Source organism: Dipodomys ordii, unplaced genomic scaffold (genome assembly GCF_000151885.1).
Source record: "Dipodomys ordii isolate 6190 unplaced genomic scaffold, Dord_2.0 Scaffold34, whole genome shotgun sequence".
Lineage (NCBI taxonomy): Eukaryota > Metazoa > Chordata > Mammalia > Rodentia > Heteromyidae > Dipodomys > Dipodomys ordii.
In genome coordinates, this window is record NW_012267250.1 from 9,724,797 (window position 1) to 9,752,563 (window position 27,767).

General features: G+C 36.5%; 1 protein-coding gene across 2 annotated transcripts in view; it reads left to right on the forward strand.

Moving 5' to 3' along the window:
• LOC105986289 (chromosome unknown open reading frame, human C10orf107) overlaps nt 1-22,246 on the forward strand; it is a 102,966-nt gene extending 80,720 nt beyond the window's left edge. For both annotated transcript variants that reach the window (XM_013017115.1, XM_013017116.1), the window contains exons 6-8: nt 15,513-15,635; nt 15,999-16,136; nt 21,854-22,246. In XM_013017115.1, the coding sequence (XP_012872569.1) occupies nt 15,513-15,635; nt 15,999-16,136; nt 21,854-21,928 (336 nt within the window). In that variant the 3' untranslated portion in view covers nt 21,929-22,246. The remainder of the gene's footprint in view (nt 1-15,512; nt 15,636-15,998; nt 16,137-21,853) is intronic.
• Nucleotides 22,247-27,767: the final 5,521 nt, after the last annotated feature.

Genomic DNA, 27,767 nt, shown 5'->3' on the forward strand with positions numbered 1-27,767 from the left:
ACCTCCCGCCAAAGTTGTAAAGTTCGTTTTTCGACATAATATCGTGTACATCTCATTGTTGCAATGGGTCCATCTGTATCCCTAGTTAAACAATTTGTTTTTTCCCTTCCCCTCCACAAATTATACCAACATCAAATACAGTGAAAACAGGGGTTATACCGTGGTGGAGGGACATACAAAGCAACAAAGAAATATTTTGTAAATATGTGAGAAACAATAGCAAGAAAGAAAAACCCCTTCCCCTCCACAAATTATACCAACATCAAATACAGTGAAAACAGGGGTTATACTGTGGGGGAGGGACATACAAAGCAACAAAGAAATATTTTGTAAATATGTGAGAAACAATATCAAGAAAGAAAAACAATTCGAGTCCTTATCTTAGGGTTCATTTTGCCTAACATCAACTTATCTGACCATTTCTGCTTGTCTCAGACATAACACTCTTTTCTCTGATTAAGCACCAAAAACTCTGGAAGTAGAGCTGTGGCTCAAATGGTAGAGCACTAGTCTTGGGAAGTGGGGGGCGGGGGATGCTAGAATTGAAATCATGTTGACCTACAACTGCTTCCTTATGCGCAGAGTTCTAACATTAGTTTGGGTTCAAATCTAAGATAGAACCCCTTGCCATATAGCCTATCCATTGATGCATGTTTTGTAGACCACATCAATTCCCATGTTTGGCACTGACTTATATGAACAGGAATAGGTCAAAATATGTTAGCAGAGCTACATAAAAGAGCCTACAAAATTCAGTCCCCTGCTCTTTCTGGCTCAAGCCTGCAACGTTAGCCCTTCACTTTTATGAGTACTAAATTTTACTCTCGTTTTAATAATAATAACAATAAATATAATAATAAAATCATGTTTATATAAGAGGTTCATCTTGTTAAAATGCATTGAGACTCGCGGAGCTTTATAGGACTCAGTTTATGCTCTCTTTGTTGATTTAAAGGTGATAACTTCATGTGATTCATTGCCACCTAGTTTTGAATCTTAATAATATAATGACTTGTGATTTTTTTTTTTTTTACATTTCTTAGAGAACCATTTTGGTTAAAACCTTTGCAGTTGTTTTTACTGGGGTCATCTAAACTACATTTCCCAGAATGTTCATGAAAGGGACATGCTTTATGTCTCCTGAACGGCTGTAATCTATCACGGCTGGTGCTAGGTCGACAAATTATGAGTTTACAGTGTCAGCCCAGTGAATTAAAGCTTTGTTGTACACCAGCTCGCTCTGCAATTATTTCCAGTTCATGTCTTATAAAACAGCCTCGTCATGTGGCAATCAGAAATTTCCATCTAGCATGTTTAAGCATCTATGTTTTTGTCCTAATTGTTCTGTATGATTCTGGACCTAGAACAAGGTGATATGATTGCTATCAAAAGCTCAGAAAATAAATTTATTCTCAATATAACCTTTTTAAAGAAGAGTCTAGGTTCTTCCCCCTTTTTTTATATGTGGAAGTGTTGGGTATTTATGTTGAAATAATAGAAAATGAATTTAAATAGAAACATTGCTCATGTCTTATTCCTGTAAACAAAAAAACATAATTTACAATAAATTAGCACAGCAGTTGTTAGTGTAGCTCAGCTTTATATTATAATTCTCACACCTAAGCTCACAAGATGACACTTTTTCTGATAAGGTAATCTTTATCAGGTAGTTCTGTAGGTGATTAAATCTGACAGATGCTAGAGAGTTCCGAGATGCAACAGCAAAATGCTGTAAAATTCTTGTAAAAAAAGAGAGTAAAGTGTCTTATGATGCACTAGTAGAAAAATAAATGACAAAGGAATAAATCAGTTATAGTAATTCTTTGTCTAAAACCAAAGTAAAATCGTTTCCCTAATAAGTAAATAAATGAATGAATCACAACAAATTAAACTATAAAGAAGCTGGTGGATAATTTTTAAATAAAGAGTATTATCTTCTCAGTTCTCAGTATTTACAGTATTTGTTGCGGAGCACAATGAGAATCAAAAGCTTCTAACACAAATAGAAGTGGAAGAAACAGAATGTTTCTTTCATAACATTTTGATAGTCTATCTGCCCTTCAAAACACATCGTGAACACCACCTCCTTCAAAGGTAAATCCTGCATCGCCTCCTGGGGCAGTGATAGCAATCAGAGGTCTGATATTTCCAATGATACTAGCAATCTAAAATATGTGAAGGTTTAATTGCAGATTGTATAATTAGATGAACCAAATTAATGCTATACTTTCATTTGGCAATGCATCTTTATGATTTGAATGTTTTTTTTTTTTAGCCCTGGTTTCTTATTTCTACCAGAAAAAAATTCAAACAGTAGTTCTTTGTCCTTGCTTGGGTTTGCTTACTTAAATGATGTTAGCTTTGCTAGTCAGTTGATATTCCAATCTGTTGAAACAGTATATTACAGGATGTACTGTTTTCTGATATTCTTATCAAACTATAGGTTGCCTAACGTACAAAGTTCATGCACAAATATAGGGAAGTTCCCTGAACTGAGTAAATTAAAATGCTGGACCAGATTCACTGGCTTCATTAGCAACCACTTATACCAACGCCATGTTCATACAAGTGTAAAAGCCAGGACTAGCCTTCAGGAGTTTTCTCTCACCAAGGAGCAGTTTATACTCATAAATGAAACTTGAGGCTTCCATCTAGACCCTATTCATTTTACATAGGTCCTTCTAGTACAGACATCCTTTGGAAGAATCTAATCATGAGCACAAGAGGAATGTGAAAAGGTCAGTGTGCACCACTGGTTGCCCAAATGAGAAAGAGCTTAGATTACAGGTCATGTTCAGGGCTGGAGAAGAGAACTGGAAATGCACTCTAAACTTTGGTGTTTCACCATCTAGCAGGGGAAAAAAAATTGTGTGATATGATGACTCGCTGACCATAGGAGACCATGCAATGATTTCCCACATTTGCATATTAAATAATGAGCTATTGCTTTTTAAAAAACTATTTATCAGTCACTTACCAGTGAGGAACAACACAGATCAGAGAGGGTTTTGTTTAGCATTAGTGAAACGTTGTGTGATAAAGAAATTTTTGTTTGTTCTTTAAAAATCTCACTTTTCAGCTCTTCCTAAATGCCAAATACTGGGCTAAGTTCTTTGTACAAGTTGGGTTTATCCTCACAAAAACCTCTGGGGTGGGGGTGGAGGGTCCTATCGATGTCCCCAATTTATAGAGGAGGAACAATGGTCCTTGTTGTGGGACCATGAACAGACATGCACCCTCAAGGTAGTTAGGATTTTCGTTTGTGAGAATGGCAGTGTTTGGGAATGGTGGATGGCACAGTGCTATTTGAGTCGTAGAATCATACTCTGTTTTCCACTCAAATAAATGAATGCCTCATACCATGAAAATAGGTTCCTCAAATCCATGGGCTGGAAACAGCACCACACTTTCCCAGTGGGACAGCAGTTGAGATAAAGCCAGTGTACTTGTGCATCTCTGCTAGAAAACCAGCTCAATACCACTGTGTAATTCCTTTGTGAAACGGATGGCTCTGATCAGAAATTAGAGCTACAGGGTGGACAAAGAAACTCATCCACAACAGCTCTAATATCTTAGTCACCCAGGTTTAACTTTAAAATTATATCAGCCATGAAAATTATTTCACTGTTGTCTTCTGTCTTGAGCCACAAGGCCATATTTAATTTTAATTATTAATATGTAAAAAAATAATAAAAGCCACCAAAATAGTCTATAGGTAATTTTCTGATAAAGGAAATTTACTTTCTTCCCCATTTGGGATTTTAATGGTCTCCATAAAGTTTTTTTTTGAATGAAGTGTTAATTAAAAATGTGGAAATGGATTGAAAGTATATCACAGCACCAGGTGAGAACCTTGGTCACATGGCCATACCCATTTCTCAATGCTTCTTAACTTGTTTGGTTATTGGTGGTTTTCCTGCATGCGTCTTCCTGGAGGAGACTGTGATTCCAATGAAAAGAGTAATTACAATTACAGCAAGTAGGACCGATTGCTATTTGTGCAGTTTCAGACACCAAAAGCAAACTTACCATCTTATGCTTCTCTGTTTACACACATGAATTAAGCATGTCCTTAAATCTCTTCATAGACTCAATATTTTTTTTATTGTGCCCTGTTTTTTAAAAAAAAGTTCAATACTCAGTTAAGGCCACACAACTAGACCATGGTGAATTTTTAGCCACAACTTGAACCCCTATACATTTGGCTCCAAATCTCATATTATCCAATCCTTAGGGACAAATACAGTCATAACTTGGGTTCTTTGAATACCTTCCAAAATAGTTATCTCTAGTTTACAAGTAAGGAGATGAAAGTTAAGAAAAATAAAATAATAAGATGAATGATATGTGTACACTAAGAATTTAATTAATTTATTTATTTAATTTATTGGGGTCCCAGGGCTATGAGGAGCCAGTTGGCTTCCAGAAATTTCTGAAGAACTTGATTTTTTTTAAATTCTTAGTGTACACATATCATTCATCTTATTATTTTATTTTTCTTAACTTTCATCTCCTTACTCATAAACTAGAGATAACTATTTTGGAAGGTATTCAAAGAACCCAAGTTATGACTGTGTTTGTCCCTAAGGATTGGATAATATGAGACTTGGAGCCAAATGGATAGGGGTTCAAGTTGTGGCTAAAAATTCACCATGGTCTAGTTGTGTGGCCTTAACTGATTTATTTTACCTCTTTGAGCTTTCGATTCTCCATCTAACTACCCCTCAAAAAAATGAGATCAATAAAACCTCCTCTTACAATGTGTTATGACCTGAGGATATACTTAACATGTGCTTTCCGACCAGTCCCATGCTGAGCACAGAGTAAGTGCTCAGCAAGTGAGAGCAGCTTCTTTTCCTCATCCTCAGCACTGTTTTCCTGGATGAGGGCCAGCAATGTCCTTGTGGCTTCCCCATTACACAATTCCAGTGGGTGCCTTTTGCACTGAATTAAGAATGGGAGGGGCCCACTGGGGAGAAAAGAGAGTTGGAAATCAATGGGAAGACTGTCCTTTGTGGCCTCAGGAGGAGGGATTTCAGCATCACCCTTGGGAGATTGCTTGATGTTACTATTGCCATCAGAAGTCAGGTGGATGAGTGATTATCTCCAGGGAACTCTTTAGAATTTGTCAGTACATTGTGTCTATGAAACAGCTATCAGTCAGTTCACTTATCAGTTTAATTACCGATTAAAAATAACCATCAATTCAGTCAAATTACTGGGAATCTGGTTATTTTGTAATGTGGTAACCAAACAGGGTGCCACTGATAACTGAAAAAGTACAGGTCCTCTTGCAATGCAGCCATGAAGAGGGCTTTCGGGAGGCCTTGTTTTTCCATAACTCACGTTTTCAACTGAATTATAACTAAGCAGCCCTGACAGTTTTTAAATGAATGGATACCCTCAGTGGCATACACAACATCAAATATTATTCTTTCTGTGAACATACGCCTGATCTCTGTATCCTAAGGATGAATATTAAAACATCCACTTTGCCTTCAAGTTGTTTCTAGAAAGTGTGAGAGATCACTTAGACATGCTTGTAACTCAGGATCATTGTGAAGAGTACCATACAAAAGGAATAGGCAAAATGTTGCAAGAGCACAAGGAAGAAAGGAAATTTTCACTTTAGTGGACTAGCTGGTCCAGAAGACCAAATGTAATATTGACTGGTAGGGATGATGGAGAAAATCCTGCCCAGCAGAGGGAGCAACCCAGGCAATATGGGCTGCTCCTCTCCTTCCCCCTTATTCTTTCCCTTTCCCTCCCCCTCTCCCTTCTTCCCTCTCTTCTTCCCACACTTCTTCCTCCTCCTGAAGTATTTATGGAACATCTCCTATGTTCCAGGCACTGTATATATTGAAGGGGAAAAAAAACTAGAAAGTGTTACTAGTTCATTACCATTAGAGCTCAAAATCTGTGAAGACAAGAACATGGCTCTGAAGGCTGGAAGATGAGCATTGTCATGAAAAATGAGGAGTACAGTGTAGAGACATGCTGGAAGCGTCGCAATGACTATTGTGGCAGTCTGACTGCTGTCAGAAGCAAGGGAGAAAAGATAAGGGAATAGCTGAAGACAACTGGAGGCTTTCCATCCAGTACCTAAGAAGCTGGTGATGCCACTGAAAGATAAAGAAAATGGGAGGAGGATGGGCTTGAGAAGTAATTAAGTAGAAACAAATGGACAAGCTTCAGCCTGTCTAGGATTCTCGTAAGCATCGAGTGGGTAGGCCAAATATTCTACATCATGAAAGAGACACACAGAATCTGGGGATCTACATAGGCAGACTACTTTGAATCTTGTGTAAATAGAGCAAAAGTTCCTTGAAATTTTGTAACAGCTGAAAAGGAACCAGAGATGATCTAATCCAACTCCCGAATCTCACAAAGAAAGTAAGCACTCCCAAACATACTCTCGACTGTGAGGTAGAGACAATTACAGAATCTCTATACACATTTAAGGGGAAAATTTTTTTTTAAAAAAAAGCCTGGGTTTCCAGAACATTTCAACCTCAGAAAAAGCACCTAAAGGTTTCAGAAGTATCATTTTGATTGAACTAGCATGATATACAGATTATAGGTGAAGGTCCTCAGTTATATACTCCATTGCCCACAAGTCAGGTTTTTTAAAGTTAATTTCCAGGATTTCAGATTCCAAGAGAAGCCCTACATGGTACCTATCCCTATTATTTACAAAGGACTTCATGACTCTTCATGTCATCAACATAATGGCTTCCTCCATGTACAGAAGAAAAGACTGTCTTGAAGAAAGGAAGAGGTTGGGCTATTTCTGGAGTAGCCTGCTTTCAGAATGACAAGCACATGAGATCAGTCTGAAGTAGATTTCCCCAAAGCAACAAAATCCTTCCCTGATGACTAGGAAAGGGTGCCTAATACAGTTAAAGAATCACTTAGTGCAGATGTAAAAAGAAAAAGGAAATAAGTGGGGGCCAGAGGGAGCTAAGTAGAGAGGAAAATATTTGTAATTCTGACAGCATGTTTTCTAGTAATAATTTATGAACCTACTGGAGGAAAAAAAAGAAACACATAAACTATGAATAAAATAAAACATAACTTATGCCTTCTGCAAATTTTCTTGAGCTAAAAATTAAAGTTGAGGTTGACTTAGGTAAATGACTACATTTTCCTGTACTCCTATTTCCTTGATGCTGAGGGTTACCAATTGATTTACAACTTCCTGTGTTGTTTTTAAAAATCTATATTTGTCAGCACATTTTTAATGTCAGATTACTTAAAATAGCCATCTCAGACCTAAGAGGTCAGGAATAATAACATTACAATGACTTCTGTAAAGATTTCATAGCATCTTATAAACATTCTAATTTAGCCCTTCAAATTTTATATTTCTAAGTGAAATTAGTGTCAATATGGCTTTAAGGAGGTTTTTTTCCTCCACTTTCAACTGACGACACTGGGAACTGAAGTCCATTTAGTTCAATCACTGTGCTTTGAAGTAAATTACATGTACAGCTTTCTTCCTACAGTTTCAGCCTCCCTTTATTCAGGTGGTTTAAATTGTCAAAATAACAGAAAGTCCATGAGAAAAGAGAGAACTAGAACCAAGGACTTCCCGTTCTCCCATTATCGTTTCTGTTCTAGCCATTATAATTTATTGTCTCATGTAATTTCTGCAAATTACAGGTACTTGTTCACAGAGAACATTGTCAAATATGAAAACCATGAAATAGTTTCATCTGCATAGGAGCTATTATAAGGTACAATGAGAATGCAGCATTTGTAAAAATCAAATGTTTTAATTTGTATTTGATAACTCTAACAGGCTTTCCACAGAGATAATTACCTGCCTCGTCTGTATAATGCTAACTAATTGACTGATACAGATATTTAATTTCAAATCTTAACAAAAACATAAATAGAAATAGTTTTCAATTTTTAAATGTTAAAGTCCTCAGCTTTAAAATAAAACATCTTAGATGAAACCAAACAGAAAACTTTGTATAACTACAATTGTTTCAAATATTTTATACTGACTTCAAGGTCATGGGTTTTAGAACATAACCACTAGGCTAAACAAATACACTCCAAGTAGCCTTGAAAAAATATTTTTGAAGTCCATTAGGTATTTTTAAGCTAGTTTTTAAAAAGGCTATAGCCAAAGAAAGTCACCAGTTAAGGCCAGCCTAAAAATCAAAAGTACAATACCAAATTTAGTAGTTTCAAGAGATCCAATATTCACTTCCACAACAAAGACTTGTTGAAGACCTATCTGGTAATGCCTTGACTCTTTTATTTCAGTCTGTTATGGGGCCTGAACTCAGGGTCTGGGCAGTGTCCCTGAGCTTTACAGCTCAAGGCTATCTCTCAACTACTTTGAGCCACAGCGCCACTTCCGGTTTTTGGTGATTAATTGGAGATAAGAATCTCTGAGACTTTCCTGCCCAGGATGGAACCATGATCCTCATATTTCAGCCTCCTGAGTAGCTAGTATTACAGGCCTGGGCTACCAGCACCAGCTTAACTCTATTTTTGACAACGTTTATTAAAAGAAACAAATATGATCTGAGCTACTACATGCCACATACATTGCTATAAAACAAAAGATAAAGGAAGTGGTACATTGGGCAAGGAATGAAGAGAATTGGGTTTTCTAGTTTGCAAAGTTGGATCTACCCACTCCTTTCCTAATAAAAGATTTGCCTTCTTCCTACCTAGGCCACATAGCTACCTAATTATCTGCATCTCTGAAGGGAAGTTGTTGTCTCTGAAGGGAAGTTGTTTGGGTCCAAGGAACTCTTCCAATAAAATGATATTGGAGAGATATTTGATATTTTAAAGAATGTCACTATATGGAAGCAATATGACAACATGTCCTCATTAAGCAGTTCTCCTCAGTTAATTGGACCACCTGAGCACTGTTAACAAATATGCACTCCAAGTAGCTTGGACCAGTGTCCTCGAATATGGCTATTCTAGTCTAGTTGGTCATATTAGAAACCTGATTCTTTCAATAATGACAGTAATTATAAATAATAATAATAATACACCTTGAAGTTTAATAATACCTTCCCTTTGAAGAACTCTCAGCATTTTCATACGCATTATCTCATTTGTGCTTGACACAATTCGATGAAGGAGCCAGGTAGCAATTACCATTACCCTTTTTTTTTACAGGTAAATAAACTGAGGCCTAGGGATTTTCTTAGCATCACACAATTAGGAATAGAGCCAAGCCTAAAGCCTGTAATTCAGGGATCTATCTTCGAGATTATTGCATCTTTAGAAAAATATCAGGGTATGTGAAGAATGGTTCCATCCCTCAGGAAATGTTTGCACTAGAGTGAGATCAAAACATCTTTTCCTTTTATATCTCATTTACACTACAAGAAGGTAGTCCTTTTCCAATTCATTAGGGAGGATTTTATTGTCTGAAGGCATTAGCATAGGTGTGCTCAGATTCCTTTCCACATTTCAGTATTGGCCTTACACAGAAGTAGACTTAGACATACTGCAAGTATCTAAAGGTGTCTAAAATCAGTTCTTTTAAGTATCCAACTTATTTTTAAAAAGTGATTATTTCAAGCCCAAGTTCAACGAGATCAAATCAAGATATATAAATAAAAATGAGCCCAAGGTGTTAACTGGAATATCCTCGCCAGATTGCAAATTGGTTTGCTACAGCCTGCCAACTTCCATTCTTCCTTGTAGCTTCAGCTGGAGTGGGTCAGCTTCATTTCCTGTCCGGACTTGTTGTGTTGTGTTACTGTTCCCTGTTTAGGTGATTAGCATGTGTGGATATGATGGTCTCAAAAGCACTATTAAGTTATAAATGTTCAAGCTACCAGTATGTTGTTAAAAATAGAAATTGCTATTAGATGTCTATTCATACCCTGCAGAAGCCTGGCAACATTTTGAACCTTTTGAAAATGTAAATACTGCATATTAAGCACAGGAAAGAAAATTAATGTGCTGCATTTGCAAATTTATTTCCAAGTCAAAAATGCAAAGGAGGAGGAGGGCTTGTAGAAGAATTGATAGTCTACATTTACAGGTTTATTAAGAAGTTTGTAATGACCCTTGCCCAAAGGAAAAATACTTTAGCAATGGATTAGCAAGCTCCTCTGATAATCTTTTGCTTTTGAGTTTCCTCTTTTTCATTTCAAATTTATGGCCTCAGTATGACATTCCCTATGTTTATTGCATTTTGCAGGTGGCATTCACATCTCGTTACTTTCTTTGTGGGCAGTGAGTTACAATTTTTTGTTAAAAATTTCCAAATCCACACAAGTACTTCTTAATTAGACTTTCAGATGAGTAATGACTTTTCTTCAAGGGGGAAATATAGTTAAAATATTACAAGAATTTTTGTGCCTTTTTCCCTTAGTTAATAGTGGGGAAAGTTGGCGATAAAGTGTGCTTTTTGAAACTTTGACATATTTTAGTAAGTTCTGATTTACATATGAAGTCATAGTATGACAATTCCAAACAAATGTCTTTTCAAAGCAAGCCCACTTCCTTTTTTTTTTCTTTTTGGTCTGTGTGCCTGTGGCTCAAAAAGGATTGAACAGATTTATCTTGCTTTCTGCCACTCAAAAGAAAGGAAAATTATAATCTCAATGGAATGATTAAAATCTTGCATAATTTAATAGCATATTTTAATGACTTAATATTTACTACCTTAGTTATACATTTGATTGGCCCAAACACTATCCACAAATTATCTACACTTTCCTTAAAGAAACATTACTAAAAAAATTAATCTGAGTTAATATTATCACAAAAAATAAACAGTCTACAGAAAAAAGCATGAATTCAAACAACATTGTGAGTTTAAAAAAATGTTATACTTCTCCAACATGCTGAGATCTGGAAGCAGAGATTAATTCCTATAACCATGTTTTAAGTCTCACTCTGACCCTGCACTTAGTTCCAAAAGAGGTCAAAATTCTTAGCACTTATTCCCATGGTAAATGTCCAATTCTTATTTCATATACAGATTTTTTGAAGATTTCTAATGATTTCCCTTGGCTCTTAAGAAAAGAATTTGCATTTTTTAAGAATGTTTCTTTTAAGAAATGTTTGAGGATGAAATTTTGTAATTCTAAGTATTAAATTATGCCAAAAGCCACTTACTTGATAGTCTTTAAAAACCATAGCACAATTGAATGAAAGCACAGATTGTAAACCATCTTAAATAACACTAAGGCAATGTGCACATAATGAACAATGTAACTTAATTTTCATGTAACAGATAACATCTGGGGAAAATGTATATTGGTAAGTTATGCAAAACTAATTTTCTACTGACCACATCTGTAGACATTATTTATTGTATGTTCACTTAACAGTCCATTATTCTGTTTAGAAATCTATTCTCTTCTTTATTAGAGCTTTTAATGTACTTACCTTGGTTCAAATGGTCTGCTCATTATCAGAAAAAATATAAATGGCATTCACATGGAACAACATGATTGTTTCTTACTATATCCATTTGTGTGCAAGCATTCAAAACTGGCAAAAGAAACACGTTTATTGCTTTACATTCAAAGTAATATTTAGGGGATATTTGAAAGTCAGGGAAAACCAATCATTTGGCCAAATGGATGTATGTGCATAATCAGAAACTCCTGATTTTTAATCTCACCATTGAGCCACGGGCAAGTCACTTAAAGTCCTTCGCTTTGTTTCCTGATCTGAATATTATGGGTGCCTTTCTTATATGAAAAATGGGGGAAAGGGTGCTAAGTCATGGTACCAAATAGAAGTGCTTTTTAAATAAACTTGATCCTTTTTTCTGTTTTTATTTTTCCAGCTATTAGAGGCAACATATTAGACTTTTGAGGAAAAAAATATGAGACAATTATGATCCTACAGGAATATATAAAAATAGTTATAAGGCTAGCTTTATTTAATTTGTTTCAACTATTCATAGACTTGAGGAAATTATAATGCTCTTTAAGAAATCTAACTTAATAAAGCTGACCATGTCTCTCTGTTTTAAATAGATTTTATTACAGAACTAGTGATGCTGTAAAACATGAGGTTTTGTTAAAAAATATAAAGACTTAATTGTATTTTTTAAAGTAAGTGTTGCATCAGCCGATTTCATTGAAACATTCTTTCTGGCTCTGTGTTCTCACTACAATTATTGATTCTAATTTTTCTCAAACTTGTTTTTTTATTTTCTGTTTTGTTATTTTTGAAAAAGCTACCTTATTGTAAGTGGATTGCCACTATGATAGTTCTGGGTAGTATGTTCATTTCAAACTATGTATTTGAAACTTTTATTATGAACAAAAACCTCATTTCTATACTCATCTGAATCAGGACGTTTCTAGTTCTTATAGTAACTCATAAATCAAGTTATGTGTAAAACATAGATATGATTTGGTTCATTAATAGTATGCAAAGCATACAAAGAAAAGAAATTCTTACATCTAGTTTTTGTGCACAAATCAAATCAATTTAATAGCCATATGAACTATAGTCATAAAAGTCAAGGGAAAGAAAAGCTGTACTCTGCCAGAACTTCAGCTTCTTGGAATAAATAGGAGCTTCACTCTACCAAAGAAATAATGATGAGAATCCATAAAGTTTGTGCCCAGTAAATACACACACACACAACACACACACACACACACACACACACACACACAGTGTCAAAGACAAACATACTGAGTATTTGGCAAATCAGGTGAGAGACCTAAACAGAAATATCTGTTTACAATTAGAGCTGATGGCATAAGAAAATAGATGGAAAGAAAGAATGACATCGCCCCATTTGTTAGGAAATGGAAGGATTTGGAAAAAATTATATTAAGTGAAGTAAGCCAGACCCAAAGAAACATAGGTCCCATGGTTTCTCTTATTTGCAATAACTAGTATATGTTGGGGACAAGCAGAAAAGATCAAAAGCTATGTACATCTGACCAAATAAGATGATGTTAAGGGAAATGAATCCCAAGATAGGGATACAAGTGGTTTTTTCTTTCTTGTTATTGTTTCTAACGTATTTATAATGTACCACGTGATTTTTGTTGCTTTTTATGTTCCTCCCCCACAGTATGAACCCTCTTTTCACTGTATTTGATGTTGGTATAATTTGGGAAGGGGAAGGGTAAAAACAAAATGTTTAAATAGGGATACAGGTTGACCCATTGTAACAATGAGATGTATAAGACACTATATTGAAAACGAATTTTACAATTGGGGGGGGGTAGGGGCAGGGTGGGGAATAGAGGTGGGAGGGAAGGGATGGTAGGAGAAAACCAAAGGAGGAGGTAACAATGCTTGATAAGAAATGTACCCTTGCTCCTATAACTGTAACCCCTCTATACAGTATTTTTACAATAAAAAAAACTTATTAAGAAAAAAAGAAAAAGAAAATAGATGGTAAAGTCTGCTATTATCAAAATGTAAAAGCTATCTACCAAGAACTTCATGGGGTTGGGAGCAAATTAGCAGAAAGGCCTGTGTGTAAAAAGCATAACACTAGCACAAATACAGTGACAGCAGATAAGACAAAATTCAACTTCATTAAAAGAAAACACTTTCATCTTACAGAAAAGCTCATGCCAATTTTCTCAATACCTTCAGTAAATTCAGCAAACTCCAGCCCACCTGCCCCCTCCTCTTCATCCTTTATTTCCTCCCTTCCTCCATTCCTTCCTTTCTTCCTCCTTTTTATTTTTAGACAACATCTCAGTATATAGCTCAAGATGGCCTTGAACTCAAGACCCTCCTGTCTCAAGCTCCCAACTGCTTGGGGTGACAAGCATGTTACCACTATGTCTGTCTTTCCTCTTCCTTGTCTCCCTCATTCTATACAAAGAGCATTCTGTTTCTCCCCTATACCACTAAGTCATACCTCATCATCTTCTCATGTGCAGCTTTTGTTTACATTTAATGTTTCAGAGACACAAAAGTATATTTGCCTATTTCTTTTTCCCAACTTCGGAAATAAAGACAACAAAAGATGTGTGATCATAAAAAGGGCTGGGGGAACACAAATAATTTTGTGAGAAGACAAAAGTGCTTCTAAACCCCACTTAGGAAAATGTAGTGGCTTTTGAATGTGATCAGAAAAAACAACTGTTTAGATATGTTTTCTCAGTACTCTGTTTTGATGAATATTTAGAAGACCTAAGATAAACAATCCAGAATGATCTCAACTAACAATGGAAATTAAGTGCTTAATAATATCAATAATTTCCAAGTATGGGCATTTGATGACATTTTACAATGCACTGAAACGGTATAAGCTAAGGTCAGTACATCAGGTTTTAACTCCCAGGATTGGAACCAAGTAATTATTTGTCCTCAGGCCAATCATTTAACCTCTTCTTTTCCAAATCTGTTTGCCTGTGAAATTAAGATACTTCTATATATTTACATTTAGCAGTAATTTCTTATCAAGTTAAAATTAGTGATTCAAATTTAGTTTAAAATGCATACACACTGATAAGAATGCCTTAGCTTCCAGTACCTTCCAAAACTTATCAAAATGAAAAAATGATATTTCTTTAAAGGATGAAAGTTTATTTGAAGCACTGTTAAGTTAGAAGTGAATGAATGACTGTTTCACAATTTTCTCTTGGTGTCACAGAAAGGTAACTGGTACATGTATGCATTTGCAGGGTTTTGTCGTCAAACCTGTAAGTTCAAGTTGTGACTTTGTCAGCATAGAGTGAGTGACCCTATCTCAGAAGTGCAAAAACAACCGCATGAATTAATATACAGATTGGCACAATTTATTGATTTATTGTGAGGAATGGCATAAAACAGAACACTCAAAGTGGGCATGTCTTTACAGATCAAAACATTACTTGTTGAACATGGAATTAGAACAAAGGGAACTAATTAAATGATCCAGATGTTTAATGCTGTTGGTACCCTCATCTCCTCTTTCTCTCTCTGAAGTCATGGCAGATGGGCCCTGCCAAAATAGGCTTCATTGACTCTTCTGTTCTATCCTTTCCAATGTTGACTTTCACTCTCCCTCTGACTGGCACACTGGCCAAAGAGTTGTCAAAGGCTCCTGGGGAAATCTTGTGTTCCCTTCTCCATTTTCACTGAGTCTCTCTGATCCATATATTAGCCTCTCGAGCTATACAGTCCCCATCACTCTGAATGGCCCTGTCACTGGTCCCTACAACCCTAGCTCCATTAGGCTGGCTATCATTTACATAATAAGTATCTAACTCTCTGCCAGAACTGGATTTGTACAGTGTCTAAAGCATGATTCTCTACATATAGAGAGCTTGTAGGCAGGAGTAAAGGACTGGGATTCAAACAAAGAACAAAGCATACAAAATGAAGACCTCAATCACAGAAGACAAAGAGTGAGATAAGGAAGGGTAGACAAGAAAATGCAAATTGTGATATATAGAGATAAAATTTTAAAAGCACCAGATTAGAAAGAAGGCAATAAAATGAAACATTCAGAGGGTTGGCACTCAGACCATACCACACCTATAATAATGGCTGAATTGTTGTTGCTTAGCAAAGACCATCATAATTCTTTTCCTCTACAGCAAGTGATAGAGGTTGTCAGGCCTATAGGCTACCAATTCCCAGATCCACTGGAAGAAGGAATCTCCTTTGACATTTATTCAACATTCATAGAGCCAGTATCAACACTGGATACAGATGTGAAGGTAAGCTTCCTCTTGTTTTATTTGACTCACCCAACTTCAGCTTTATAGAAGATGAAAGAAACAAACATATGGCCATTTTCTTTGCCCCAGACTTTCTCAAGCCAAATACTAATGTTGATGGTACTTCAGCAGTGTTAATGCTCCTTAGTCTCCATCTATACTTTCCCAAAATTAGATGCTGCCTTGGCACCATGACTTGGCCTGACATAATCCCTGTAAGAAATAAAATAATGTCAAATCAAAATTTTTCTGTATATGGACATTGTACTTAGCCTAACAGTATCTGGTAGAAGTTTGAGATTGCATATTAATCCACACATGTTCCAGAAGGCATTTGAATGTTGTTCACTTTCAACATTCTAGGCTGAAGAACAAGAAATTCCAGATGAGAGCCAGGCAGAAAGTGACACTGTAGAAATGGATCCCTTAGTTGGCTACACCATTGAAGATGTAAAATCAGCTCTGGCTCAAGTGACAGATAACGTCTTACTGGGCATTCAGGTACTTAGTATTGGTAGTGTCTCCACTTTATTACTGGTTAATTAGCCAAGATCAACCTTACCATCTAATACCTAAATACCTAACACTGTGCTACCTAAACATTGTTCACACTGTGTCAGAAAGAGAGAGACAGCAGTCATTATATTCAATGTACATATGCTATGTAACTTGACGGTAGGGACAGAAGGACAATGGGAGAGAATGAAGAAGAGGGTGTGACATTGACCAAGAAGCATTGTTCTCATAATCTGACTTATGGACTTGTAACCTCTACAACTACTTAATAATAATATTTTAATCGATTTCTGAGCCAGGCACTAGTGGCTCATGCTTGTAATCCTAGCTACTTAGGAGGCTGAAATCTGAGGATGGCAATTTAAAGCCAGCCCAGGCAGGAAAGTCTGTGAGACTCTTATCTTCAATAAACCACCAGAAAACCAGAAGTGGCGCTGTTAATCAAGTAGTAGAGTGCTATCCTTGAGCTGAAGACATGAGGGGCAGCTCCCAGACCCAGAGTTCAAGCCCCATGATTGACAAAAGGGAGGGAGAGAGAGAGAGAGAGAGAGAGAAATATTTCTGATAGAGTAGCTCTATCTAACACTACCAACAAACACCAAACAATTCTCAATTGAATCATCTGCGATTCAGTAAAGATCATAAACTAGATCTGCCAGCAGCATTTAGTATAGTGTATGTTATCTGTTTACAAAATCATTCAACATTGAAATCCCAGAAAATAGCATGGTAATGACTTTGTACCTTGTTCCACTGTAAACAGTGCTTATGCAAGAATAATTGGTATGCATTCCTAAATTGGTGTGTAGTAAACACGAAAGATCAGATCATAATTCTTAAGTTTTCTCACCAAACTTCTTTAATTTCCAAAAAAACAACAGTATTTAAAATTCTTCTCCAACAGTTCTTTCCTTTTCCCATCTCTCTAAGATCTAAACAGTGGACACTAGTGGCTATTAGCAAATAGAGATGGCACCCATCACCTCCACAGGAGCTACCCAGTGCCTACCAGCCAGATTGGCCTTGTGCTCTATTCTTTCTCATTCTGTTCAAAAGGCAAACAATCATTTCATCTCAACACATTTAGAGGAATTCACATAGCCTTCCGGGTCAAATGACTACATAGGTGAATTGCATATTTTAAGTGAATTTGTAATTTCATAGAAATAACTGTACAGCAGTAAAACATACTAATGATTTGCCTATCAGATCATAAGATCATATATAAAAAGCACACTGTATTAACAACTAATTTAGAAAGAGCAAAAGATTAGCTTGGCATAAACATACCTTGTTACTTGTTTAATCATCAAGTGTTATTGCAGTATTTACATGAACATTTAATGATTTGGTGCCAGCAGGCTTAGCCAAAATCCTCAGCTTAATAAGGGGTGGTAAGTGTTTACTAGAAATAGTGGAAGAACACGTTTTACACAAAGCTTTATTGTTAACAACCCCATGGATGTAATAACTGGGTAGTGTGTAGAAGGGCAGAGTGCAGTTGAATTACGCTGACTTCAAAACATATCTCCGTCTTAGATTTGATAACATTTCATCTAAATATAGTTTATGTGTAATCATGGCTCTGGGATCTTTTGCAATCCTGTGGCTCTGAAATTATTGCTAAGGAACTACTAGACAGCAATAGAATAGTTTGCAGCTCCTCCCCGCAAATTGAAAACATCTTTTCCAAGGCCATGTTTCATGTAGTGAGCAATGAGTTTTTAACTATTCAATGATTAAAAAATATATTAGAGTATGCAGCATATATACCTCTACTTTGTAACAAAAAGAATATGATTGGTATGTATGCACGTATGCATGCTCTCTCCTCATTTACCTGAAGCCGTCCTGGAAATCCATTAGCTTGCTCACCTAAATGTAATTAGTTGCAGAGAAAATGTGAAGCAGAAGAGAGATGTGAATCCTGATTTCAGAATCCTGATTATTCCCATCTTAAATGGATCTGTGGACATCAGCCTGGACTAAATTACTGCAAATTTTTCAATGAAATGGCAAGGTGTGGGTTTACACAATGTTTCTAGATAGCAAACCCATTTATGTGTTTATTCTCAATAATCCTTATAAACTCCATGCAGTTGAGGAGGGTGCTTCTCCTGATAAATTGAAAACTGAGATGGGAAGATTAAGTCATTTGTCTCGAGTTTCCAGGGTCAACAACTGATGAAAGACCCTGAATAGGAGCTGTGAACCAAGTCCCAGTTCTAATTCCAAAGTTATCTACAAAAGACACATAAGGTCTAACATCATAACCCTGTTGCTTTGAATTTTAATCCACTTGTAGATTGATACTTTTTCAACATCCACCCTTATGTCTTGGTCAAATGCCAATTTGGATAATTACTCTCTGTTTACCTCAGTTTCTCTTTCTGCACCAACTGGCGAATGCTTTTTCACTTTTGAAACTTGACTTCCAGTGATCCTGGCTCTAAAATCTGCCACATTTCTATTCAGAGAGCGCCGCATGCCAGTGGTCATTGTACCTCAGCCTTGTGTACTATCCCATGGAACACACATTTAATGAATTACTAGCTTCTTCATTTACTTTCCCGTCTTGTTTTCTTCTTATTTAAAAAACAGACTCATAATTTTTTGCAGGAAAAGCCATAGAGAACTCACGTGTTCAGGCTAATTTGGGTGGGGTTGGGAGAGATAGAGGAGAATGATGATTGGGGTGATATTGATTGAGAGGCAATACTTACAAACTGACCTGCTAAATTGAAAGCCTTTTATAACAACAGCTTACAGGTAATTAAACAAAATAAAACCAGGATAATTTTTCTCAGTGCTCCTTCCCTGGTATGGTTACAAACATACCATCTTTTATACTACAGAAATTTCTGAAAATGTCATGTGAATCCTTATAATTTTTATGTTAATCCACTTATTTTTCCATTGATTCACTTTGTAATTCTGGAGATTTATTAAGAATGAAGTTATCTTGGCCCTCAGATGTTAATTAAAAATTATACTGAATAGAGCAAACATTTTATGCCTACATAGTTTAGGGTTTTTAATTTTAAAGATACATTCAAAATGAAATTATTTTGGCTCTGAGTCACATAATAAAAATTACATCCAATGGAGCAAACCTTAAATTTAAAGAATCACGTTTCAGAGAAATATGAATGCTAACACTAAATTCTTACATTGAATGTTGGCTGATGGCCCTGTCTTACAAATAGGGTAAAATAATGTGAAAACCTTGAGACTCCCAAGATGATGTACTTCGAATTTTCCAGATTAAAGAGTTGAGTGAGATCTCCAGAAGGCAGTGGTCAACGGAAGGTTATTGAACAGAGGATATGGATTTGGCATTGGTTGCCAAAGGAACTGTCTCCCATGATTGGGTGACAGCTTGTTTATTCAAAAGCATCCTGAGGAGTCATAAGGAGAGATGACAGAAAAATCACAGCTTTTATTTGACCTGACACAGTCTTCTGACCCAGCTTCCACTAGTTGTTACTGAACTACAGTACTGTTCATCAAGTTCTGAAGAGCTGGAAGGTTCCTCTCCTATCAATGTAGCACTCTTGTGAAGCACACCTCACCTTTATGAATCTTTTTCTCACAGCACACACTTATTTCAATAAACCCTGTCTCTGTGGTATATCAGCATGGTGAGTGAAAATACCCCAGTGCAAGGGCGAAACAGAAGCTAATGGCTGGTTGGGAAGGTGGCTCAGTGGTAAAGCGCTTGCCTAGCATGCGTGAGACCCTAGGTTCGATTCCTCAGTACCACATAAGCAGAAAAACCTGGAAGTGGTGCTGTGGCTCAAGTGGTAGAGCGCTAGCCTTGAAGTGAAGAGTTGAGGGACAGCACCCAGGCCCAGAGTTCATGCCCCACGACCAACCAAAAAATAAAAAATAAAAAGAAGAAGAAGCAGCTAATCTCTGAAAGTCTATCAGTCCTCAGCTGGAAAGTATGAGATTATGGCAGGCACAAGCACATGATAATGAAAGTGAGAGAATAAGTGTTGGAGGAGAACATTTCTTCCCAGTTCTTTGGAACTGTGACAAAATGATTTCGTCAAATAATTGCAATCCCTATATGGTCTAAAAGCGTTGTCTGTACAAATTTTATTTTAACAAAACAAGAGTAACGTTTTTATATTCCATAGAAATATATCAATGGTATGTATGTCATTTGCAAAGTGTGAAATTGAGAGTTGGAATTACAAATTTAAAACTAGAGTATAATGTCAACAAAACCCTATGTTCCTACTTAAAACTTCAAACAAGAACTAACATCCAGAAGTAATCCTGATACATAACCAAACTAGTCCAGAGGCTTCCTCACTGATAGGCAAGGCTTCCTTCCAACTTTACTAAAACCACTCACAAGGATATTCATGAAATCCTGAAGGATTGGAGGGTCATGTTATCTTTCCTTGTCTTCTCCACTCAGCCACTAAGAGGAAAAAGAAAAAACAACAGAGGCTAAACTTGATCTCAGGACTTAAAAACACTTGAATCAAAGGAGATTAATATACACATGAATGTTGAATGCAGAATTACTGACACCAATGTGATCATGTCAGACATAAAACAAAGTTGTATCAGATGAAGTAAGCAGGACAGACATTTCAGAATTCTCTATTATATTTACATACTTAAAATATTAGGCAACTTACATCCAGGCCTAAATCAATTTTTTAAATTTTCTTCTATTTAAATTAGATAATTAAAGTTTCTCAAAATATGAAGACATTGAAAAACCTCTCATTATGTTTTATATACATATATGTGTGTGTGTGTGTATATTAGACTAGATACATATATGTCTATATTCTAATATATATGTATATATTCTAAAGTTTAAATTTATGAACACCATTCAGTATAAACTACACTTCATGCACATGTAGATTTTTTCAAATTATTCAAACAATGGCAACAAAACAATTTTGCCAAGTCAACCTACACTGATTTGTCTCTATGCAATTTTATTATCCATCATGATACAAGGAAGACATTTCCAGGGCTGCTGTTAATGTTCAGATGATGTGTAAGTAGTTCTGAAATTGTGCAGGTAGCAATGTTAGTCCACAGAATATCACTGCCAGAGGCTAAATGCTATCGATCATGACTGCAGTAATCGCTAAAACCTGTCAGCAATTGCTTGCTTTTCTCTCCCAAAAATATCCCACAAAATGGCATCACTCCAAAAGTTGTAATGTATGATGAATGCTGTTAATTATGAGAATTGTTCGCATTGTGAGATTATTTGTGTTGTTATTTCACAACAGCAGCTCTCCGCAATCCCATTTAGAATGCATCACACAGAAGACAAAAACATCCACTGCAGAGGGGTGGGGCAACCCACAACACTGAAATAACTGAGCCCAAAGCAGTTATTCTGATTCTGTGCTTATTGGTAAAGTCTGTCTGAAAATACAGATAAATTATCCTATCTTCCAACACAAGGCTATGTGAAAAATGGCTGTCCAAATACCACTTCCTGTTCATAGTAGACATGCTATACATTGGGAATGTGCAGAGAAATATGATAAAGTGTTATCACATCACTACAGGCTGAAACACAGCTATGTCTGCTAAACAGGAAGGTGTGTGAGGGATAATGTCTGTCTTGAGGCACTATAGGATGTCAAAACCACAAAGACAATGTGCAGCAAAAGATAGCTCCATCATAACCACTCTTTTTATGATTGTCTTCACAGACTGAGATAAACGAAAAGCTGCAAATACAGGAAGAGGCCTTTAATGAACGAATTGAAAAATTGAAAAAAGCCTGAAGAATTGGGTAACAAGGAGAACGTTGTTGAACTTCAAGAAACAAACCAAAGTCATCAAAATAATGATTCTCTAGGGCACCAGATCTTCATCATTTAGCTGTAAAAGGAAAACCCAGCCCCACTTTTTATTATCCTAAGTAATTAGAAAAATAGTAGCCTCAACTTTGCCATCGCCTGCCCCATAACTGCCTCTCCATTTATTGCATCACATATAATGAGAATACTTTGGAACAAGAGTTTGGAGAATTATACGTAAAACTATAATTACTTTTATGATGGCTTTTTGACATTTGGGCTAATAAATGCTATTCATCTTCAGTGAGAATGGAGTCAGCTTTTTAAAATAACCAGAAGTAAAGGAAAATAATAATAATTTTATCCAGTATTGACCTAAATAAACTTCCACATTTCTATGGGATGCCAAGAATTCACTGCCAAGGCTAAAACTTGCTAAACAATGGAAATCCAAATGCATATTCTAGATATTTTTTTCTTACTTAACTCATTTGGTTTTCTTATTTAAATGTTTCAGTGTGAAACCAATTTTCTGAAATTATATAATGCAGTTTGAAGCATTTTAATTTATTCTGCACTGTATTTGTTATTTCTAATCTTGTTACCCTCCCAGGAGAACTCATGACCTATATAAAGAAGCAGTGTATAAGTGGTTATTAAAGACCAACCTATATAGAGATTGTAAAAAAAAAAATCTTAAATACTAATCAAACTCAGAGTTCCTAAAATTAACCACTATATTGCAGTGGAATAATTGAAAAATAGCTCGTCTTTAAATATCCACATGAAAATATAATTTCAAAACAAAAATAGCTTATGTGTCAACTGATTGTCCCTAGTAAGAAAAATAATTGCTACCTAAGCTCTTCTCAAGGCTCCTAGCCTTCAAAGTATTTCTGAAATAGGGTGGTTCTCTTAATAATATTCAAGACTGGGGCCAGAAATGGTGGTAGACACCTGTAATCCTGGCTACTTGAGAACAGATATGGGAGAATTATGGTCTGAGATCAGCCAGGGCAAATGTGTGGGGTCCTATCAAAAGAAAACTAAGCAAAAATGACTAGGAACTTGATTCAAGAAACAGAGCAAGCATAAGGCCCTGAATTCAAGCATCCCTTTCTTCTTCCTTCAAAAAAAAAAAGCAAAAATATGAGGTGGTCCATGTTTGAATATAGTCTATCATCTTATCTTCCCTATCAATATCAAAAGAACTTCCCTGAACAGGTTCATCTGGGACAGAGACAGCGCTGACAGATTTTGGTACTTTCTAACTACACTGCTCAGCAAAGTTAAGGTGGTCTTTAAGTTAAAACTGTGTTTTTGGGCTGGGAAGGTGGCTCAGTGGTAGAGCGCTTGCCTTGCATGCATGAGGCCCTGGGTTTGATTCCTTAGCACCACATAAGCAGAAAAAAAAAGGCAGAAGTGGCACTGTGGCTCAAGTGGTAGTGTGTTAGCCTTGAGCTGGAGAGCTGAGGGACAGCGCCCAGGCCCAGAGTTCAGGCCCCACAACCAGACCTCCCCCCCCAATAAAAAAACTGTGTTGTTGTTGTTTAAAAAAGAATGGTAAAACCATGTTTACTGTTTCATGTATGTACTCCAAGGCCAGCAGCCCCAAGCTTGCTTGCTTTCCTGCATGAAAACATGCATTACCATAGGAAACACAGGAGGGCTCCTACTTTGGATGCCCTCTGCATTTTTTATTTTCTGCTCATGGGGTTTGAACTCTGGGCCTGGGCACTGTCCCTTAGCTCTTCAGCTCAAGGCTAGCGCTCTACCACCTGAGCCATAGAGTCACTTCTGCTTTTCTGGTAGTTTTATTGGAGATAAGAGTCTCAAGGACTTTCCTGCATGGGCTGGCTTTGAATTGCAGTCCTCAGATCTCAGCCTCCTGAGTAGCTAGGATTACAGGCGTGAGCCACTCTGCATTCTTTACTTGAGTATGTGCATGGTGGTACCAGGGCTCTACCTCACAGCCTCACACTTGCTTGGCTTTTTCATTCATGGCTAAGGCTCCCTTACTTGAGTTGTGCATCCAGTTCCTTTCTTCAGCTTCTTTCCAGGGAACATATGAAACTGAACTAACTAAAAATAAGTCACAAAGAAACTTCTAGAAATCACCAAACACCACTTCAATTGCAATCATTGGTATAGAGTGGACTGTACTTGTAATAAAGTGTTCATTTCGGGAAGGCTATCAGGAGTCCGAATGAAAATAGCACTCTAATCCATCAAACTACATGATGACAATGGGCTATAAACATGCCTAAAATGAGATAGTCAGGTCTGACATTGGACAGACTATGCAATCTCTTCTTTATTTTTTCATCTACTAAGTGAAGAAAATATTTACTTTTGTGTTGGTTTTGTTTATTTTCCATGAATTTTGTTGTCATTGTTGTTGTTACTCTTTGCGTTGCTGGAGACCAAATCCAGGGCCTTGCACATGCCATGCAAGCACTGCCACTGAGATCCATCCATATTCCTTAAAAGACAAGCATTGAAGCTGGACACCGATGGCTCACACCTGTAATCCTAGCTACTCAGGAAGCTGAGATCTGAAGATCATGGTTCAAAGCAAAGCCAGCCCAGGAAAGTCCATGAGACTCTTGTGTCTAATAAACCACCAGAAAACTGGCAATGTCACTGTGGCTCAAGTGTTAGAACGTTTGCCTTGAGCTGAAGAGCTGAGGGACAGCACCCAGACCAGAGTTGAAGCCCCACCACCGACAAAAAAATAAATAAATAAAAGAGAGAGAGAGGCATTGGCTTTTTGTTTGTGTTTTGGATTCTTTAATAGTACTCATTTCTGAGGCGATTAGGAGGATTCAATAAAATCATATTAAAAGTCTTTCATCACAAGATTTGCTCCCGGTTTACCTCTTAGGGTGCACAAATTATCACTGCCCATCTCAAAACCTACCTGAGTTTGGGGCACATCTGTCTAGGAGAATTCCCAGCCTCCTGTTTCTACCAGTGTACCGGTGGGTGGGCGTGGCCTCCTACTCTTTTGAGATCATCTCTCTGTCATGGCTCTGCCTCTCTGTTGCCCTACATCTTTCCTGTTGAACCATCAGGGCCCTCTGTGGCAGCCTGACATTAGGATATAATAATATGAGCAAAAGCAATCATGGTAGTCATTGCTCAAAATTTTAATTCATATCCTGTGTGCTTTTAACTTAACACTGAACTTGTAAAGGAATATTAATATTTTGCAAAAATAAAAAATTAAGTGCACATAATAGACACTGTAGAGACAAAGAAAAACAAATCTCTCTCTGGGTATTCACATTCCTCTTCCCATAGGCAACTATAGATTCCATTCGACCCTTAAAAATAGGTGGGTTGTATCAGTGTTTAAAAAAACAAACCTAGGTTGCTCTTTGTTTTCATCATATATGTGAGAGATGATTATATCAGTACATTTTTCTCACCATCTATTTCATCAAGTTTATCTATTTTTTGACTAATTCTGTTTATCCCTTCACTTTCAAAACTTCTAAACTATTTAATTTATGGCACTTGGTTATCACTAAGCTCAACAATCATCTTTGTGTGTACATGTCTGTAAATATTTATGATTTCTCCTTTAGGATAAAATCTGAGAAATATTTTCTAGGTCAAATTAAGCATTATTTTGATTCTCCATAGATATAGTCAAAGAAGCTCATTTTGCACCCTTCCTAAATAGTGTGTGTGAATGTGTCTTTTTCTACCTTCTGATGCTGGCCACATCCAGATGATAGAGCTGGAATACAAAGACATTTTAGGTAGTTTTCCCAAGATCATGCATCCAGTAACTGGTAGAAGCAGGCTTTAACCCAGACCTTTATCATTATAAACCTATATACTTAACTTCTGTCTTTCTCTGTCCATTTAATAGTTAAAACAAAAAAAGGATCTATTTTTCTCTTCCTAGGTATAATAGGGGAATAAACTTGCTTATGTCTTTGGAATATTTAGGAAATGTACACATTTCCACATTTATATACCAATGTATCAGTTATCGTGGAGAATGCAGTTCCAACCATTCAATCCTGTTATGTGTTGAGAACTTCCTCTGTACCTGGGCCTCTAATGAGAAGCCAAAGGGGCAGAATCTGTGCTGTACTTATCTGTCACAGTGAATGCTATGACAAAGATAAGCTTCAAGTAGTTATGAAAGTATAGAATAAAAGTGCTTGATTTTTGTCTGCAAGGTCAGGGAGGATTCCCACAGGTATTGGCGTGTGTGCAGGGATCTGAGAGGTGGGTGGAGTTTAACCTGACAGAGGAAGGCTCAAGAAGATGCATTTCAGGCAGAGAGTAAGATAAGCAAAGCCTCTGAACGCAAATGAAGGCTGAACAATTGACAAGAGTCAGAGATCTCTTACAGGGTCACAGACCATCACAGATTTTTATTTTTAACCTAAAAGTAAAAGAGAAATTGTTGACAAGTTTTAAATATCGAGTGATATCAGATTATTTTTTAAATATGTTTTTTATTGTAAAAATACTATACAGAGGGGTTGCAGTTACATGAGCAAGGTAATGAGTACATTTCCTATCAAGCATTGTTACTTCCTCCTTTGTTTTACCCCTACCATCCCTTCCCTGCCATCTCAACAACTATTACCCCCCGCCCGCACCTAAATTGTAAAGTTCATTTTTCAACATAGTGCCTTGTGCATCTCATTGTCACAATGGGTCAACCTGTATCCCTATTATTTCTAAAAAGCTCATACCTACAGTCCTAGAACTTCTCTGTGGAGACCTGGAAATGAGAATATTGTTATGAAGAGACTTTAACTGCTAATGAATCTAGAGTACCACATTGTAGCAGTTTCTAGGAGTGGGAAAAATAAGGAAAATAAAGACATTGGGTCTCCCCATCCTAAGAAGATTTTGGGGCAAAGCAGGAGTCTGAAGAGCCAATTATAAATTATTCCCCACCTACATCTGAGATGAGGAGCAGCCTTTCTCTTAAAATCGACAAGAAGACATGTTTCTTCCATCTAGACAAATAGTTCAGGGAGATATTTCCCGTCTCCATGATGTATCAAAGAGCAAATCGATTCATTTTGTTATATAGGAAATATATTCATTTTGTTATATATTCATTTGTTATAATAAGACAAAGACTGCCACTATTTCAGATATTTACAGGCACTATGTCACCTAAATATAATGAGTCACTTTTCCAAAATCTGAATATAAAACCCTATTTCTGTCCCCCATTTGATTGGAACCATTCAACCATCCTGGTAGATAATAAGTTTGCATGTTCTTAGATTGCATTTCATTATGTGTCAGTTCTCCTAGAAAATAAATGTGCTCCTTTACCCAACAATTGCAAGAGAGAAATTCTTGTGTCAGCTCAAATTTCTGTCTCAGAAAGATGCCTATCTTGTAGATAGCAAGTCAGTTTTATTTTTCCTAGACCTTAATTTGTTAAATAAAAAGTCAAGGTTTCTTCAGGACAACCAAAAAAACTATTTATTTTAAGTTTTCTAAGCAAAAATACGTCTAGATCAAAAAACTCTTATCTTGTTTAGCATGTACAAATAAAACAGAGAATGGTTAAAAAACGGCAGTTGAGATCAGTTTATCATATTTTGCTAGTGATTGAAGAGATTTTGTTTATTTAATATTTAGCTTCAGAGAATGTACAATAAAGATGTTTTCAGTTGTCATCTTAATGTCTATTTCTTTTCAAGCTTGCCTATTTTATCAGAGCACTTTTTAGGCACTGGGACAAAATAAGACAAATAAGGTGGTTGATTTCATGGAGTTAATGAAGTTCATAATTTAGAGGCAGATTATAAACACGTGAATAAACAGGGTGAAT